Here is a 17,765-nt window from a genome sequence, read left to right on the forward strand (position 1 = left end):
TCTGTGTGGGGCCTCCACTGCAGAATACATGATAGACACCAGCTGGAAACCTGACTTCGGTGTGGTGTGTTGAACTCTACTGGTGTCCATCCATCATGACAGAAAATAGATTTTTCTTATTTCTACATATTTCTACATAGACTTACCTTTGACTAAGACTTTAGGGACCTTTGTGTGACTGGCGCAGAAGGCACTGTATAGCTTGAAACGGTCAGCATAATACAGAAAAGATCCTCCCAGGGAAAATAAGACTTTCTGCAAGACAGAATCAATGGCCATCGGTCAATAACACAGGTGGACTGGACTCTTTAAATGTTCTATGTTTCCCCTGTGCTCATTTTGTATTGATGAAATAAGAACCTACAACCATTATTAAAAAAAGATCCTTTCTTCTTAAGGGGGCGTCTGACCTGAACTGAGCGTGCTGGTGTACGGGGGGAATAGCTACTGAAGGTGTATGACCGCCTTTAGTTCATATAAAATGGAAACTACAATCTAAGCATTACCTTGAATTGGTCGACTTTTTCAAGTTTGTCCAGGTCGGGTACCAGCCTGACCCCGTCTTCCAGAGTTTTAAGAAATTCAACCTGAAATTCCACCATCTCAACCAGATTGCCAAAAAGCACATCAAGCTACAAGGAATAAAAAGAACACAATAAGCAAGGACATAAAACCACAAAGCAATGGCCGCCATGTCTGTATACAGCGCTCTAACCCCTAACTGGCTAAGTCTTAGAAGTCAGACCTCCCCATTCACAATATATGGTATAATAGCAAGTGATGGCGATCGCCCCTTGAAGACGTCTGACTACGCAGAATGAATGAATACAGCAGAATATGGCGTACGGCTCAGTTCTTCCATACAGAACTCCAGTTGCTATGGGCAATAAGGTCACATTTTCTTGGAAACTGTCTTATACAGGAGGGGAGCGCTGTACTAAGGATACAGACTCCTTTATCGCTGCCGCGACAGATCTCCATGTATTAATGGGATTAGTACAACAGAAAAAAAAATCAAGGCAAAGCATTTGTATCGTAAAGATTTGGGGCAAAGATAATTTATAGAAATAAGTAGTGTCAGCTAAAGACATTATATAGCTGTCAGCTGAGGGCATGGGCGGGCGCTCTCAGGCGTCACACAATCCCACCAAAGTCAGTGGATTTAGAAGTCTCTGATCTAATGTTTATGGCTGATATAAAGACTTTACAAAACTGGAAATTATGGAGCTTACTGCCTAGTATTAATGCTGTGATATGAAGTGCTTTCATTTTTATAGAAAGTTCAGCAGCTGAGGTGTGTATTATGAGGTTCTGCAGCAGCTGAGGTGTGTATTATGAGGTTCTGCAGCAGCTGAGGTGTGTATTATGATGTTCTCCAGCAGCTGAGGTGTATTATAATGTTCTGCAGCAGCTGAGGTAAGTATTATGAGGTTCTGCAACAGCTGAGGTGTGTATTATGAGGTTCCTCAGCAGCTGAGCCGTATTATGCACTTTAGAAGATGAGCTGTGTATCATAATGTTCTGCAGCAGCTGAGGTGTGTATTATGAGTTTTTGCAGCAGCTGAGGTGTATATTATGATGTTCTGCAGAAGCTGAGGTGTGTATTATGAATTTCTGCAGCAGCTGAGGGGTATTATGAGGTTCTGCAGCTGAGGTGTGTATTATAATGTTCTGCAGCAGCTGAGGTGTGTATTATGATGTGCTGCAGCAGCTTAGGTGTGTATTATGATGTGCTGCAGCAGCTGAGGTGTGTATTATGGAGTTTCTGCAGCAGCTGAGATGTGTATGATGTTCTGCGGCAGCTGAGGTGTGTATTATGAGTTTCTGCAGCAGCTGAGGTGTATTATGATGCTCTGCAGCAGCTGGGTGTGCATTATGATGTTCTGCAGCAGCTGAGGTTTGTATAATGATGTTCTGCAGCAGCTGAGGTGTGTATTATGATGTTCTGCAGCAGCTGAGGTGTGTATTATGATGTTCTGCAGCAGCTGAGGTGTGTATTAATATGTTCTGCAGCAGCTGAGGTGTGTATTATGATGTTCTGCAGCAGCTGAGGTGTGTGTTCTGCAGCAGTTATGGCATAGTACAGCGTAACACACCTTGACAAGCAACTGCTAAAGAACCTCTTTTTGAAGTAAAAGTCACCAGCACAGGAGATTGAACTTCATACAAAAAAAACTTCTTTCACAGGAAGAAATGAGCAGCAGCAAAGTATCGCCACTGATCCCTGAACCCCCCACAATGTAATACTGACACATAAATTTATAGATTATAACTGTACACTTATGTGTATAATACATCAACGCAACATTATATAGAATTAAAAAAAAATCTAATTCTATTATAGCTTTAGCTGGACACATGAATAAAGAGTATAACAAATGGATCATACCTCATCTTGTGTGAGGAACGTCTCCTTCTGCAATGGTTTAAGGTATCTTTCCATGAGGCAATTGAGGTCCTAAGAGAAGAGAAACACTTGGATGACATCTCCAGAGATCAGAGGTGAAGCCGGCCATCATCACCCTCATCCATAAATCATAAGCCGGAGGTGTTAAATGATTCTCTATGGCTCCTCGGACAGCCCTGGCACACGCACACACATCTCCAATGCCTGATACTCCCAGTTGTAAAATACCTTGACATAGGTGCGCTCCGTCTCCAGCAGCTCGCAGATAACCTTGCGCAGTTTGTCGGCGTCTGTTAGTTGCCTCATGGTGGCCAGCTGGGGTCCTGTGAACTCGGAGGGGCTCAGGCAAGAATCCGGAGAATTCATCTCATTGAGACTGCGACAAAAGGCTGCAACCTGCTCCGTGCTCTGCAAGAGATTGATGTTATATAAGAGCTCGGGAGGCAACGGGCTTGGCGCTTATCAAAGGATATGCTTAATCAACCGCGACAAGATGGAGATATATATATACATACATCTGTATACACGGTACATACCGCTACATGTCTGCCTTGTGTTATGATAAATGTAGGTTCTATAGGATTAGTAATCCACTGTGCGGTGTGAAGCTTCATTACCATATCACCGGCATAGTAAAGTGGGTTGTCTATTGAAGACAGCCGCATGTCATATGCCCTATTAGAGTCCATATAGCTACTAAAAGGGGAGTCTCCCAATCCACCCCCCCTCCACTATATTATCGGAGACTCCTTGCCGCTGGGCAGGTACATTACAGCACAGGATGTATAATAGGATAGATGCTTTGAAAACTCCACAAACTCCACAAGGAATTATAGGTCAAGGAGTCATTTATAATATAAGTAGTCTTATGGAGCGCAAGATGCCGCAGTATGGGGCCTCTATAATAGAACATGCAGTGAAGAATGCTCCAGTTTTTTTTCTCCTACTCTCAGTACGGGATGGGTGTCTCTATTTCGGCTTGTTTCAAGACTCTTATGACATATAGGGTAGCTCCCTGTAGGGGGCACTAGAGAGACAGATTTTAATCCCTCTGGAGGAGAGCTAATTTGAATACTTTATACCCATAGAGCACTGCGTACACTGACCAAGTCTCTTCAATGAGAACCATTAGCTCCACCATCGATGGTATGGATCCAAAAAATTTTTTTTAAAAACCAGAGGTACAGCATGGGCCTATAGTAACAATCTAGATGGGGGGCATTGGTGCAGTAAATGGCTTAGGTCTAGATATAATGCCGAAGGCTTAAAGGATAACTCTCACTTCAAAAATGTGGCAGGATACTCCTGCATGTAGGCGGTCATCTCCTGACACGAACCGTGGTACGGAACTCACAGAAGCTCCCTAGGTTGTATTATAATACACTTATAATACTCCGTAGTATGTCTCGTGTAAGAAGAGGACTTTTTTTCAAGTATCCTGAAGAGGTCATAAAGTAAGAGATATCCTTTAAGTGGTTATCCAGGTTTGGAGAAACATGGGTACATTCATGCAAAAACAGAACCACATCCTCAGGTTGTGTGTGGTATTACAATTCAGCTCCATTCACTTCAATGGAACTGACCTGAAAATCCAACACACAAACTGATGACAAGAAAGGCGCTGTATCTGGAGGAAAGCAGCCATGTTACTGTAAGCCATGAAAATTCCTTTAACAGGATTAGAGAAACAGTTGCTTTCTTCCATAAACAGCGCCACTCGTATCACAAGTTTGTGTGCAGTATTGCAGCCAATTTTTTTTAAACTTGCACAGTTTAGATACCCTTAGACTTGGGGAAGAAATTAAGAGTCATGCACATAAATTTAAAGGGGTTACCCGGGCTTAAAAAATGTCTGTTGTCTTCCAGAATGAGTGAGTATCTCTGCTGTCCTCAGTCTGGGTTTGCATCTTTGTTCCATTGAAGTTAATGGAGCTGAATTGTAATACCACACACAACCTGAGGACAAGGGTGGCACTGTTTTTGCAAGAAAACAGCTGTATTTTCTCTAATCCTGGATATCCCCTTTAGGCACAACTTTTGGGGCACAAACACTTGATAAAAGACCTAAACCCTTTTTCTTTTTGGCAGGAGATAGTCATATGTGCACAGTAGGTAAAAGGGATTTCAAGGACTAGAAAAACAGGGCTACTTTTATCCAGTGAGAGTGCTATGCCTGTCCACAGGTTGTATGTGGTATTGCAGCTCAATATCTTTTGACTGCAATGGAATTGGGCTGCAATATCATAAAGTCTTAAGCATAGTCTTATCCACATTTAGAGGTTATTTCTTCCAAAAACAGCACTACACTTGTTTTGTGTGTGGGCCAGTTATTGTTGTATTCTATTCTATAGCTTGACACCTGGTAGTGTTCATTACTGGCCAACGACAAAGCAGCATTAGAGATATCTATCTATCTATCTATCTAAATTGCTGCTTTGTCATTGGCTAGTAATGAACACTGCCAGGTGACAAGCTATAGAATAGAATACAACAATAACCCCCCCCCCATATGGCCTATAGATAAGAGGGGTCCCTATGGTGCAGATACCAAATAAGTTGCACCCTATAGAAGTCATTGCAGGATGCTGATACTATTAGGTCCTAAGGGAAGAATCATATTAGTTAAATTTTTTACATATTGCAGTAGTTGGGGCGGCCATAGTATACAATGCAAAGAGGCCGGCAACATCTCATGTGCCCTACACACCACAGGAAGGTAACCTTGAGTTTCATTACACCCGTGTCATCACAATTTTCCCTCTGCTGTGAAAGAGAAAGATTACACAGATCCCTGTTACATCTGCCAACACAAATAGCAATTACGCCAATTCAGAAGCCCGGCAAAAAGATCCTCTCTGCAAGCCGCCATGCACATCCATTGTTGTCCCTGCACTGTGCCCCTTTTATTTAATGGATGAACAATTTTATAAAAGGGGGCGGGGGGGATGGGCCGGGGGTCTGTAATAAAGCCTTAACTTTGTCAGTCACTATACAGACTCCCGTTAGCACCACTCTCTTCATCAGGATGTGTAGGCACAGAGTCACCTAGCAACCACATTGCAGAAATTTTTCCCAGAAATTTCACATAAGGAAACAGAATCTGCGAGGGCATGGATTTCAATTGCAAATGGATCTTGAGGGGGGGGGGGTTAATTCTAAAAAAAAAATTATATATACATATATACACACACACACGATTCGAAATTTTTTTTTTATAGTATTATAATGCACTAGAAGAAGGGAACAAAGAGTGGGCTCTCATGCAGGCACAGCAATCTTCCGCTCTTCACACTAGGTTATGATATAATATGCACAGATAATCACAGAGCCGGCAATGTGGAGGTGCGTTGGCGACTACGTTGGCTTCTCGAGTCTGAAAACATTGGCTCTGAATGGTGTTCTTCAGAAAGGAGCAGCCAGCTTGTAATACATGGAGGTAATAACACTGCGGAAGGCGGCAATCATTGGAGGATCGTGCTGGTTAATAGTTTCTTGAGGGGAAAAAAAAAAATATTCCATTCAGCTTGGGGGTGGGGAGAGCCTCAGTAAAACTCAATGGGGGTGACCTTATCCTGTTAAAGAGCGCTAATGGCAGGAAACAGAAACTGCTAAGAGTCTCTAATCTAAGGGGGAGGGGGTGACTCGGGAACAGCCCACCACTTCCTGCTATGTACATGTTACAATTTTGTGTAAAAAGTCGTCCTAGGCCACTGATGACCTCATGCAACAAACAGTTCTGATGATGTCATGGATGGATGGTTGCAGCACTGGATCCTCATTTCCGTGACTTTCATGGCCGATGCTATTGCTGTCCCCAAGCAAGGCAACAAAAGAGTTGGTTATGGACTTTCAATAGTTTATATCCGTCATGTTGGATGTTTGTATTGCGTCATACCTTCAGTTATGTAACCGCTGGCTGAAATAACGCACCAATAGGCAGCTTTAAGGTAGCCATATACCCAACAGCCTAAAGGCCCTATTACACTAAACGATTATCGGTCATATTTGGCCGATATCGGCCATTACGATGTCGGCTGATCGTTGCTGTCATTTGTCTTTCAAAATGTTGAAAGTCAAACGACCAGGATAGCAACAATCTGCTGTCGTCGCTCCATGGAATAGGAGGGTGGCAGCAGACTTCCGCTATCTTCTATGGGCTGCCCGGACGATCTAGCGATCACCCGGGCAGCCTCTCCGCGTACCCTTGCATGTCTCCGCCGCCCCCTGGCTCTCACCTGCTTGCTGCCGATGCTTGTAATAGCGCCAGCAGAGAACGGGGAACGAGAAGCAAACAAGCGCTGACAGCACTCGTTTGTTCCTTAATATCACCCCATGTAATAGGGGCTTTAGGTGTATAGGGATCTTCTGACTCGATACCTTACATTGAAGATAAGATTGAGTGTAATGGATTCTCACTGTCCAGTACAGTGGTCCCTCAACATGCAATATTAATTGGTTCCAGGACGACCATAGTATGTTGAAACCATTGTATGTTGAGACCAAAACTCTATGGAAAACTGCTGCCCAAAGGCGCAACTCATCCTGGCCCAAGTGAAGAGCAGTAAAGGACATGTAGTATCACACTATACTGTAGAGACGAGATACCAGACAGCCAAGCAGTGCATGCACTTCACTAATACTGGGATTTTACCAGTAATATGGCCACTTTCATTGATCGATTTGCTATTTTTTTTGTTGTTTTTTTTACATGTTCCACAGATCCCGACTGTCTGTAGCATCATATGTTGAGTCTAGTCTCAAGTTACGATGGTCCAGAAAGGAACATTGTATGTTGAAAATATTGTATCTTGAGGCCATTGTAAGTTGAGGGACCACTGCATTTTGTTGAGGGACCACTGTATTTTGTTGAGGTAGAAGCCCTGCGTCAGAGCAGTCTGGTGGCGGTTTACACCCCTTTGCATAGAAAGCACAGAAAAGTTTGTCATGGGGAAGATATGAGGGTAAATAGGCACAGTTTGTGCTCTCTGAAAGGCACCTGCTAAGAAATAAGCTGATAATGGGCATTCTATCTTAATATTAATATAAGTTTGTCTCATGAAGACATCACCCATCCATAAGCCCCATTAGGCTAAAAAGACATCATAGATGTGTCACCTGGTCAGGCTCCCCCTTCACAAGCCATGATAGAGCGCTCATCTATAAAGGCACCTTTAGTTCCTGTCCGTGTACTGGGAAAGCAATGCCACAACCCGCACATGACTAAAAACAGCTTTCAATGGACCTATACTGGGGTGTATATTGAGTGTTTACTGGGATTCCATCATTGTAAAGCTTATGGGGGACAGATTCCACAATATATCGACACAGTAGCATCCGCCAGCAAATCATTCAGACATACAGTGTACCTCCGATGGACACTGCCAAATGAAGTGTGAACGTAACCTTATTACACCAGCTTCCACGCGCCTACTGTAATCTGGCATGATCTCTGTGTTACCTGAATGGAGGCCGTGACATATCTTTTCAATGTAATAAAACCAGTCACTGATCTCATGAACAGATGACCTGTACCTTCTAATGCATTAACTTCATTCTCGCTGAAGACAAACACCACATGACAGCTGATATAATGGATATAAATGTGTACCCGCTCAGGTCTACAGGCACTCTAGAAAAAGTAGGAAACCTAATGAGGTTTCCATTGTATAATACTGTGGTTTCCACCATATATTGTCTGGTGTACCTTCTTAGGAAATAATAGAGAAGAGTCTTCAATACATGTACAGCAGAAAGTGGACATCAATTGGGTCTTTCGTCTGGGATACAGGTGTGGAGCTCGCGGCTAAAGCTTTGGTTGTTGAGGCATGATGGGAATTGTAGTTTTGCAGCAGCTGGAGGGCTACGAGTTTGAGACCCCTACTCTAGGTGGGCATGAGGAAATACTCCAAGACATAGACAGCTGCTAGGGATACATGGCCTTATAGGCAAGCTATTTCTTAACAACCAAGTGGTTTTCAAATGTTCAAGTTAAATTAAAGAGCAAGGAGGCTCGGCACATGTGATGGTGTCTAGTTCTGCCATAGGAGCATGGAGTGACAGAAGAATAAGATGTCCTCTTCACAGATTATCTCCATCACAGTCTTAATTGATCAAACGCAGATATTTTAGCTCTGACAAAATGTTATTTTTTCTCTTTTACGTTCTTGTATTTTCTCTTTGTTCTGCAGAAAACAACATAGCAATACTCCGTAATCTACGACTCCTAACCTCTAATCCTCTTTTCTCTGGGCTACGGAAAACACCACAGACAACACCTGGCTGCTGTAAGACGTGTGAGGAGATCTCTGAGGAGAAATGTGCGGATACGGCATAATGACCCCCTTCTCAGTGATAACGTAGCATTTCCTTAGTCTCTGTAAACTTCCTTCTAGATGTAACAATAGTATCTGGTGGTTTCCTGTATGCTACTTCTGCTCTGATTCACCATAATAAGGAAATGGGTCAATGACCTACGATGGCAACTTCCAAAGATGGTGAGAGGCCAGATGTTCTTGGACTGAATGTCTAGGTTCTTGGGTTTTCCATATCCCAACACTAATTATACTATGTGTGATTTAGGTTCATGTTCCTTGGAGAACGCACCATGCAAAGACCTCAATGAAAGCATATAAAGTACTATAATTTAATAAAGAGCTGTCCTTCATTGTCTGCACAATGTCAGTAAGAACCCAAGCTATGGGCCACATAGCGGTCACTTGGGACAGTATATAAGACGAGTCGACAAACATTCTCAGTCTTATACAACTATATAAGGGAGGGACTCCAACCACTAGGGACCACACCAATCCAGAGAAGGGGAGTTAATCCTTCATTCCTGGCAAAGGCATTGAAGCATTCATGATCACTGTCCTTTATGTTGATTCATGTTTCCCAGGGAGCAATGCACCTAGGATTTTACTGCATTGAGCGCTTTAATCTGCAGCCGAAAGTGACATTGTTTGGCTGGTCTCCCTGAGATCAGCAATATGTTTCTCTTATGGCTTTACTAGGCATTGCTCCCACCTAGCCAGAATCCTGCTCCACACTGATGAGGGGCAACACCCTGAAACAGCTGTGTGGATGGATACCTGCCCTTGGTTTTTCCCTTGTCATTACATTGACCACTTAATATGGTGGTTTCCCTACAGGAGCCACCCCTTGGCTGGGTCCTTCCCAGTGGCACATCTGGCTAGTCCTGTGTTTTGAGACTCTTAAATGAGGCTCCATGGGCTCCTTTGCATTATGTTGAATGGCATCCGACAGGTAATGCTTAGCAAGTGGCCCCAGGATTAGTGGGGTTTCCAGATATATGCCACCTTCTTTTAATAATATGGAGACTGAGAGCCACATGATAGAATATTCCAGGTCTTATTCTCTAAAACATCTATTTGCCGCCTTTGGGCACCAGTCTTGGCACCTACTTTTACACGTCCGGCCCAACCTATAACAATTGTAATTTGTACAAGACAAATGAGACATTGCATAGCAGTAACCAGATAATACCTGTACTATTGTGTACATTGGTGCCAATGCAACTTCTGGATAACCCATTCTTAGGGGCACAATACAGACATGTTTTACTAAAAGTAGTGGGAGGTCCTTAGTAGGAATCGTATGTAATATCTTAAGATCTCTGGAGGACGTTGACGTCCAATGAAAATAATGCCAAGTGCAAGTAGTCACACCGTAGCCAGGAGGTAACGGATAACTAGGTAATTTTATTGCTTGGTGGCCTCTTTTTCCGCCTGAGGTGCCTGCTGGGTTTGGGGGGCCCTCGGGGGTTGGTCATGTGACATTGGGGTTGCAGGGGCATTCTATGGCCTTCCTTTCCCTGTTTGTGCTGACAGTGTTGATTTAGTGTAATGCCGAGGGGCATTAGGATCAGCCAAAGTTGTGAGGTGCAGCGGCTCCTTTCTCTTTTTGTCCGTATTTAGCACTGAAACTTGTATCTGAAGATGGTGGAATAAAGTTACCTTTTTATCTATGACGTCCTGGCTACGTTGTGACTACATGCACTTGGCTTTCTACTGTGGGAACAGGATTACCACTATTGTCCACGAGAGAACAGCAGTGCCAGCTACTGTCTCCCAAGCATTTTTTACTTTTGCAATGAAAATAGTGGCTGCTGGTTACTTTCAACAGGTACCTGATCACGATGCCTACTAAACTTTGAGGCCTCCTTTAGGAGGATCTGCCACAGCACGACATCTCCCGTGAGCCTATTATTACGTACCCACTACAGATAAAGCATTGGGTTTAGAGGGCCTTGATGTTACCAGATCACTATGACCATGTCTGTATCTCAAAGTGATGACCTATCTCTAAGAGGGTAAACAAGGACAAATTTGAAGAATGAAGCACTGCAATGTTTAGAGTGGGAAAAAGTGAAGGCAGCACTGCTGCCCCTATGTCATGGCAGTCTGACCCCCGCTAATCATGAAACAGAAGGATATCCTAGAGACAGGTCATGACTTCTTGTAAGTGGAACACTCCTTTAAGGCGGCTATGGCTCATTAGTTATATTTCTGGCCTGTCACAATGGATTACATGCTGTAGAAGATGGATGGGCTGTAGGTTTTCTGTAGGGATATCACTCAGGGGTCAAGCACACATACAACAAGCAGAACGGATTCGGTCTAGAAATGCAAAGCAAACATTGCTCCAAACATGTCTGCACTGCAGTAACTATTCATGTATTACTTCCATTATTACATGTATTACTTCCATGGGAACAATAATAGTCAAACAGATGAAGTACTCGAAAACAGGCATGTGAAGACCACATCTCCGAGACCCCCAGATAGATCCAGTCATGTACAGGGAGCTGCACTCCTAAGACCATGGGCCCCTTACCAACCACTGGAGCCACGATACCTAATAACACCTTAAATTGAAGACCGATTACTTCTCTAATGGCTGAGGGGTCCATCCTCAGGATCAGTCACTAAGAAATATTTTTGGCATGTGAATCACCCTCAGAGGCTGAAGGATGTGTGTATCTATGGCAGCACCGTCCATGCATTAACCAGTCAGACACCCCCAAGGGCAGACGTTCATAACAATATAGTCAGATCTATATCCTGAAGATGATCTATTAAGCTTTCTTATTAAAAAAAAAAAAAAAAATGTACATTTACATAAGTCTCCTTTGCATTTCTCTAACTGGAAGGGATCAACCGACTGGCAGGAAAAAGGCTTAAATATTACATAGAAAGATTAAGAGATTTCAAAGACAAGAAAGCGCAAAATAAATGAGGTTCTAATAGCCGAACATTAGGTCAAGATAGGGAAAAGTAATTATACTCAATCCAGTATAAACCCCAACCAGCACATATAGGGTTAAATAATGTTATATATTATTACATTAATAAATCTATATCCATACAGGTAAACTAACATTTAAGCTTCATCACCGAACAAATCCTTAAAGCCTGAAGCAACACAACCAGCTCTGCTACATATCTAACTGCACATGCAATGCAAAAAATTTTTAAAAATGCAAAAAATATATATATATATATATATATATATATATATATTCTAAATAAAGAATACACAGAATCAAGGAATGATAACATTTTGTTGCTGAAAACCTTGCAAATCCCTTGAAAAGCGAAGCCTATGAGTTTACCTTTTGTAGGATCATAAGGCTGGGGACTGATGGTGGAGATCCGCTGCCTGATACATAGTGAGGAGCAGCAGCCAGGACACGGCAGAGGATCCAACCCTACAATCTGGAGCCTCCTCGCAGCTCAGGGTAGGTGCGGCAGGCATGATAAAACTTGATGCTGCCTGCGGCTGCAGTCGGCAAATTGTGGGTTACACGCACAGGAACATTCTTCTATTCAAGTCATTACTACTTCCAGGGAATTTCGAGAGCTATGGATGGAGGATGGAGGGGGGGGGGGGGGGGGGGGATTGTGCTTATTCTCTCCAGAAGGGAAAGAAATAAGGAGGTTTTATTTATCAGCCAGACGGGTGACTGCCTGTCAGTGGCAGCCATCAATGTGCTGCTCAGACCCCCCTCGGTGACAGAGCAGATAGCATTGCATTTACTGCTAAGGCTGGAACAAACTAAAAATGCTGGGGATCCATATAAAGTAACATGTGATTAGTACAATTACACAAAGCTAAATGCACACCGCTTCCTATATGTGCATGGTCTAAAGCCCCAACTATTATATCCCCCTATTACCCATAGGCACTTTAGCCCAGGATGACTTTTGGGTGAACTTTTTTATACAAAGTTTTTCATGATCAAGTGATGTTGGCCGATGTCTTAGCAGGACCAGCCGTCATCTAATGTGTATGGTGGCTGAAGGATCGGATATGTTGTATTTCAACACCCTAATCCTTTAATTCTCAGGAAGATAAGCCGACACCAAAGGTGGCTGGCAGTGGCTTACCTCTCCTCTCTCCATTCTGAGCATGTGAACGCTCGGCTGAGCAGAGACTGCATGTGTGTTGAAAGATCAGGAGACATAGATGTTGGCTGACAGCTATCTTATATGTAGGTTTACCTTGGCTATACACATTAGATTAAAGTTGACTAAACCCACTGATTTTAATGGGGACGGCCGCTCTAATGTGGCCTTCTGACTCTCCCCTGACTGCACAGGAAGAGAAGATAGAGTCATATTGGATTTTAATATAGGTGAAGTTGCCACGAGTTTGTCACTGTCTTTCTACCATCTCTATATTTATTCAGCATGTATGCACAGAGAGATAACAATTGCTCTCTAAGATGTATGGCCGACTTTAACCTCTATTTTGGTGCTTATATACATCCACTTCTTGGGGGTTATGGTCAAATTAACAGAGCGCATCTAAATTTCTAAGTGCACGGTACATGGCTTCATATCCATTAGTTGTAAAAGGGAACTTCTCTTGGATGAGCGAAAGGAGGCTGATATTCTGCAGCCTCTTGTCTAGGGTACGTAGCATAAATCAGACTGGTACTTGCTTTGCGGATGGAGAGATGAGGCATTACTTGCATGGTAAGCCAGTGTTCAATGGGTTGTCTCAGGAAACCATAGCAGCTATATGTTTCCCCTCCAATGGGGCATTAGGACAGGGGTTGATATGGTGAAAGCACCCTTTAATGAAATCAGGTGTAGGGGACCATCTTAGAATTGGCCCATCCAGTATGGGATCCGTATAATAGGCCCTACACTTCCTTCTTTACTTATTAGATATATCCTTACACAGCAACAAAATACGTGATAAAAGCATAAAAATCCTAGATCAAAACAGTCTAACATTAGATATAAAGAGGCACATACGGCAAGTGTTCCAAGCGATGCCATCCTGCTGGCATCAAGGCAGAAGATCTTATAATAAGAGCTCATAATAAACAGCAAAGGAATCCAATAAGCCAATTTTCAGCAATTAACTTGGACAACACTTGTACCAACCAGAGCCATAAGAAAAGGTCTCGAATCAGGACGGCATTCAAGTTGTGTTGCTCACGGCTGGCGGCTTATCATGCCGCCATATTGTCCTATTAGCTGTAAAAGAGGCATGAGGACTGATAGTACAAAGCTGCTCTTAAATCCTGCACCATTTTACAACCTCATAGGACAATGCCACTTTTTATAAGAGATAACACTTATCCTACCGCAAATTATAAGAAGCTTAAGCACTATATCACGGAAAAAAATAGGAGGCGACACCTTAATTTATAATAGCAGAAAGCGCAAACATCACAGAAAGAAGGCAAATGACAAAGAGGGCGAGAGGGGGCGAAATAAAGTGACTGTGGGGTAAAAGAGCAAGAGGGTTGGGGGGGAGGGAACAACAGTAAGAAAGCAAAAGGAAGCATGGGAGAGAGAGAAAAAAGGGACCCAAGAGAGGTGTAAGGGGGAAAAAAGGGGGGAACAAGAGAGAGGCCAAAGAGAAAGTGGTCACAGTCCCAAGAACAACAGAGTGTTGAGTGGTGCAAGAACCAGAGGGAGCACATGTAAGAGAGCATCAAGGTGGGTGTAGGAAGGACGCAAGGACAAGAGAGCGATGGGTGGTCAAAGAGTGAAAAAGGATGCAAAAACATGAGAGGGGGGGGGCGCGATGACAGAGGGTGAAAAGGGGGGCCATGTGAGAGGGTACAAGAAGGGGGGGGGCATGTGAGAGGGTGCAAGAAGGGGGGGGCATGTGAGAGGGTGCAAGAAGGGGGGGGCATGTGAGAGGGTGCAAGAAGGTGGGGGCATGTGAGAGGGTGCAAGACGGGGGGGCATGTGAGAGGGTGCAAGAAGGGGGGGGCATGTGAGAGGGTGCAAGACGGGGGGGGCATGTGAGAGGGTGCAAGAAGGTGGGGGCATGTGAGAGGGTGCAAGACGGGGGGGCATGTGAGAGGGTGCAAGAAGGGGGGGGCATGTGAGAGGGTGCAAGAAGGTGGGGCATGTGAGAGGGTGCAAGAAGGGGGGGAAACATGTGGGAGGGTGCAAGAAGGGGGGGCGATGTGAGAGGGTGCAGGAAGGGGGGGCGATGTGAGGGTGCAGGAAGGGGGGCGATGTGAGAGGGTGCAGGAAGGGGGGGCGATGTGAGAGGGTGCAATAAGGAGGGGGCGATATGAGAGGGTGCAAGAGGGGGGCCATTGTAAGAGGGTTCAAGAGCGAGAGGCGGCACATGAGAGGGAACGTGACAGCAACGAGGACACAAGAGAAAACCTCATGCAAGAGAGTGGAAGAGTGAGGTGCAAAAGAGCACAAGAGAGGATGAAGCTGGGAGAGTCAGTCAGTAAATAGCGAGTAAACAGCGAAGCATGTGAAAGCGTAATAGACAGGGAAGTGATAGAGACGGAGACTGATAAAGTGTGGGAGAAATGGAAAGAAAAAGAGGGAAGCTAAAGATAGACACAGAGAAAGAAAATAAAAGAAAAAGAAGAAAATAAAGTGATAAAAGAGGAAGAGAGAAATCAGAAGGAAGAAAGAGAAGCTCCGAGAATGTGACTTACTATGTGAAGCGGTGTCTGACATCTGTAGTGTTACACGTCTGCTCGGCGGCAGAACAATGAGGCGCGGGGTGTGAGGAGGTTTTTATTCCTCTGGATGTGCAGGAAGCTGCTCTTCCTGTGGATATTGATAACCCGGCTATTCTATATAAGGATATCTCTGCTCTACACTGGAGACTTGGAAACACATAGGCAGTATTTCTCGTGAAGTCTTCAAAACCCTCTAATCATCCTCTATTTCTTCAGGTCTGATCCTGGGAAAGTTGGGTGACAACCAATATTGATCACCATCCTAGCTCCCACAAGGGCGGTCATGCTTCTAAACAGTAAATCTTCCTAGTCTTGTAGTAACAGACAGAAGCGGAGGTGGCGACAGTAGCAGTCACCCAGCTTTCCCAGGAACAAATGATAGGAAGGATTAATAAAATGTGACCATCCCTGCAGTATACAAAAAAAGGTTTACCGTCTTCTCCCCTGCGTTATGGGCAGGTTAGCCTCCTATAAGGAAATGACTGTACACTGCGGCTGATCCAAGAATATCTCAGTCTGATACTGTGTCATATTTTTACATACAAGTAGTAATTATATCAGATCAGCCTGAACCATTAAGATATAAATCACGAGCAATTAGCTGCTCCAAGGCTCCATGTCTAATGGCAGGAAGTCACTAGGCAGCTGATGCCAGGCGACTCTAATAGGGAACAGCAGCCAAGGCAATTACAGGAGACTTGTAGCCAATGAGACGGAGTGGCCCCTGTGCCGCTGCTGTGCACCACAATGAGGAAACACACTGTACAAGAGGAAGGACAGGTATTGCTAGGGTGTATTCACGCATCGCTGTTACATCACGGTTCAACTGCTGCAAAAACAGAAATGTTACTCAGCTGGAATGTGTGAATACATGCTTAAAGATATATTCCCATCCCAACTAATTTAGTTATACCTGTAAGGCTTGTCTTGTTAAATATTTTTGCAGATACTTGTTTCCTTCTGATATGCTGCTCTTTTTGCAAATACATTCATTTGTTGTATAGGTTACTAACCACCACTCTGCTCTAAAAGCAGTGGTCTGCCTGGTGCTTGTGCAAATATATATCTATACACACACACACACACACACACACACACACACACACACACACACACACACACACACACACAGTGGTGCCTTGGATTACAAGCCTAATTCTTTCTGGGACCATGCTTGTAATCCAAATCACTCTTAAACCAAAGTAGATTTTCCCATAAGAATTCACTGATATGCAGACAATTGGTTCCACACCCCAAAAATGATGATTTTTTTATTCTAAACATGTAAAACAAATGAAAAAAACCTTTAGAAACAAATAAATATGTGATATTATAAGTTACTGTACAGTACAGCAATCAGCATGTGGTATATAATGTATAGTAACTGTATAACCCTGATAACACAGCAGCTGGATATGTGATATATAAGTTACTGTACAGTATAGCAATCAGCATGTGGTATATAATGTATAGTAAGGGCATATACCTGATAACACAGCAGCTGGATATGTGATATATAAGTTACTGTACAGTATAGCAATCAGCATGTGGTGTATAATGTATAGTAACTGCATAACCCTGATAACACAGCAGCTGGATATGTGATATATAAGTTACTGTACAGTATAGCAATCAGCATGTGGTGTATAATGTATAGTAACTGTATAACCCTGATAACACAGCAGCAGTTTGTATATACAGGATGGAGATGCAGATGCCCATAATGCAGTAGAGTACAACAGGCTAGAATAGAGAAGCAGGGCTGCTGTCAGAGGGCTGTTTAGTCACATGATGCAATGGGGAAGGTGGGGTGTTCAGCATGGACCAATCAGGAAGTGGGAATCACAGAGCTGTGCAGGAGGAAAGTGACAAACATTTCTATACAGCAGTGTGAATGGCTGAGTGTGAGTGCAGGCACATTATAGCAGCAGTGTGTATAGCTGAGTGTAAGTGCAGACACATTATAGCAGCAGCGTGTATAGCTCAGTGTAAGTGCAGGCATATTATAGCAGGAATGGAGAAGATTGGAAACACAAGGGATGACAGAGACTGCAGGGAGCATGAAGGAATTAGCAGGACAGATGTGGGCACATGAATTCAGCACTCAGTCCATGCAGAAAGGGGTTACAGCTATGAAGAGATTACCTCCACAGTCCTGTCCCCTGATGCAGGCCCCAGCCTTGGAAGGTGAGGGAGACTTCCTGGGTCGGAGTACAGTTCTGTAGACCCCGCTATGCAGACCACACCCCTCCCCCAGCTCTTAAACCAAGTTACAATTTTGAAAAACTGTGAGCTCTTCTGGCAAAATGCTCTCAATCCAAGTTACTCTTAAACCAAGGTGTGTGTGTGTGTGTGTATGTGTATATATATATAATATATATA

General features: G+C 43.7%; 1 protein-coding gene across 8 annotated transcripts in view; it reads right to left on the reverse strand.

The window, feature by feature from the left end:
- TIAM1 (TIAM Rac1 associated GEF 1) overlaps positions 1–17,765 on the reverse strand; it is a 241,741-nt gene that overhangs the window by 12,839 nt on the left and 211,137 nt on the right. For 7 of the 8 annotated variants that reach the window (XM_069946252.1, XM_069946254.1, XM_069946253.1 and 4 more), the window contains 4 exons: positions 2,636–2,815; positions 2,390–2,458; positions 507–632; positions 147–255 (listed from right to left, as the gene is read on the reverse strand). In XM_069946252.1, coding sequence (XP_069802353.1) covers positions 147–255; positions 507–632; positions 2,390–2,458; positions 2,636–2,815 — 484 coding nt within the window. Of the gene's footprint in view, positions 1–146; positions 256–506; positions 633–2,389; positions 2,459–2,635; positions 2,816–12,038; positions 12,088–17,765 lie in introns of those variants that run through there. The other variant, XM_069946259.1, reaches the window with a different exon arrangement.

This window comes from Dendropsophus ebraccatus, chromosome 11 (assembly GCF_027789765.1).
Source record: "Dendropsophus ebraccatus isolate aDenEbr1 chromosome 11, aDenEbr1.pat, whole genome shotgun sequence".
NCBI lineage: Eukaryota > Metazoa > Chordata > Amphibia > Anura > Hylidae > Dendropsophus > Dendropsophus ebraccatus.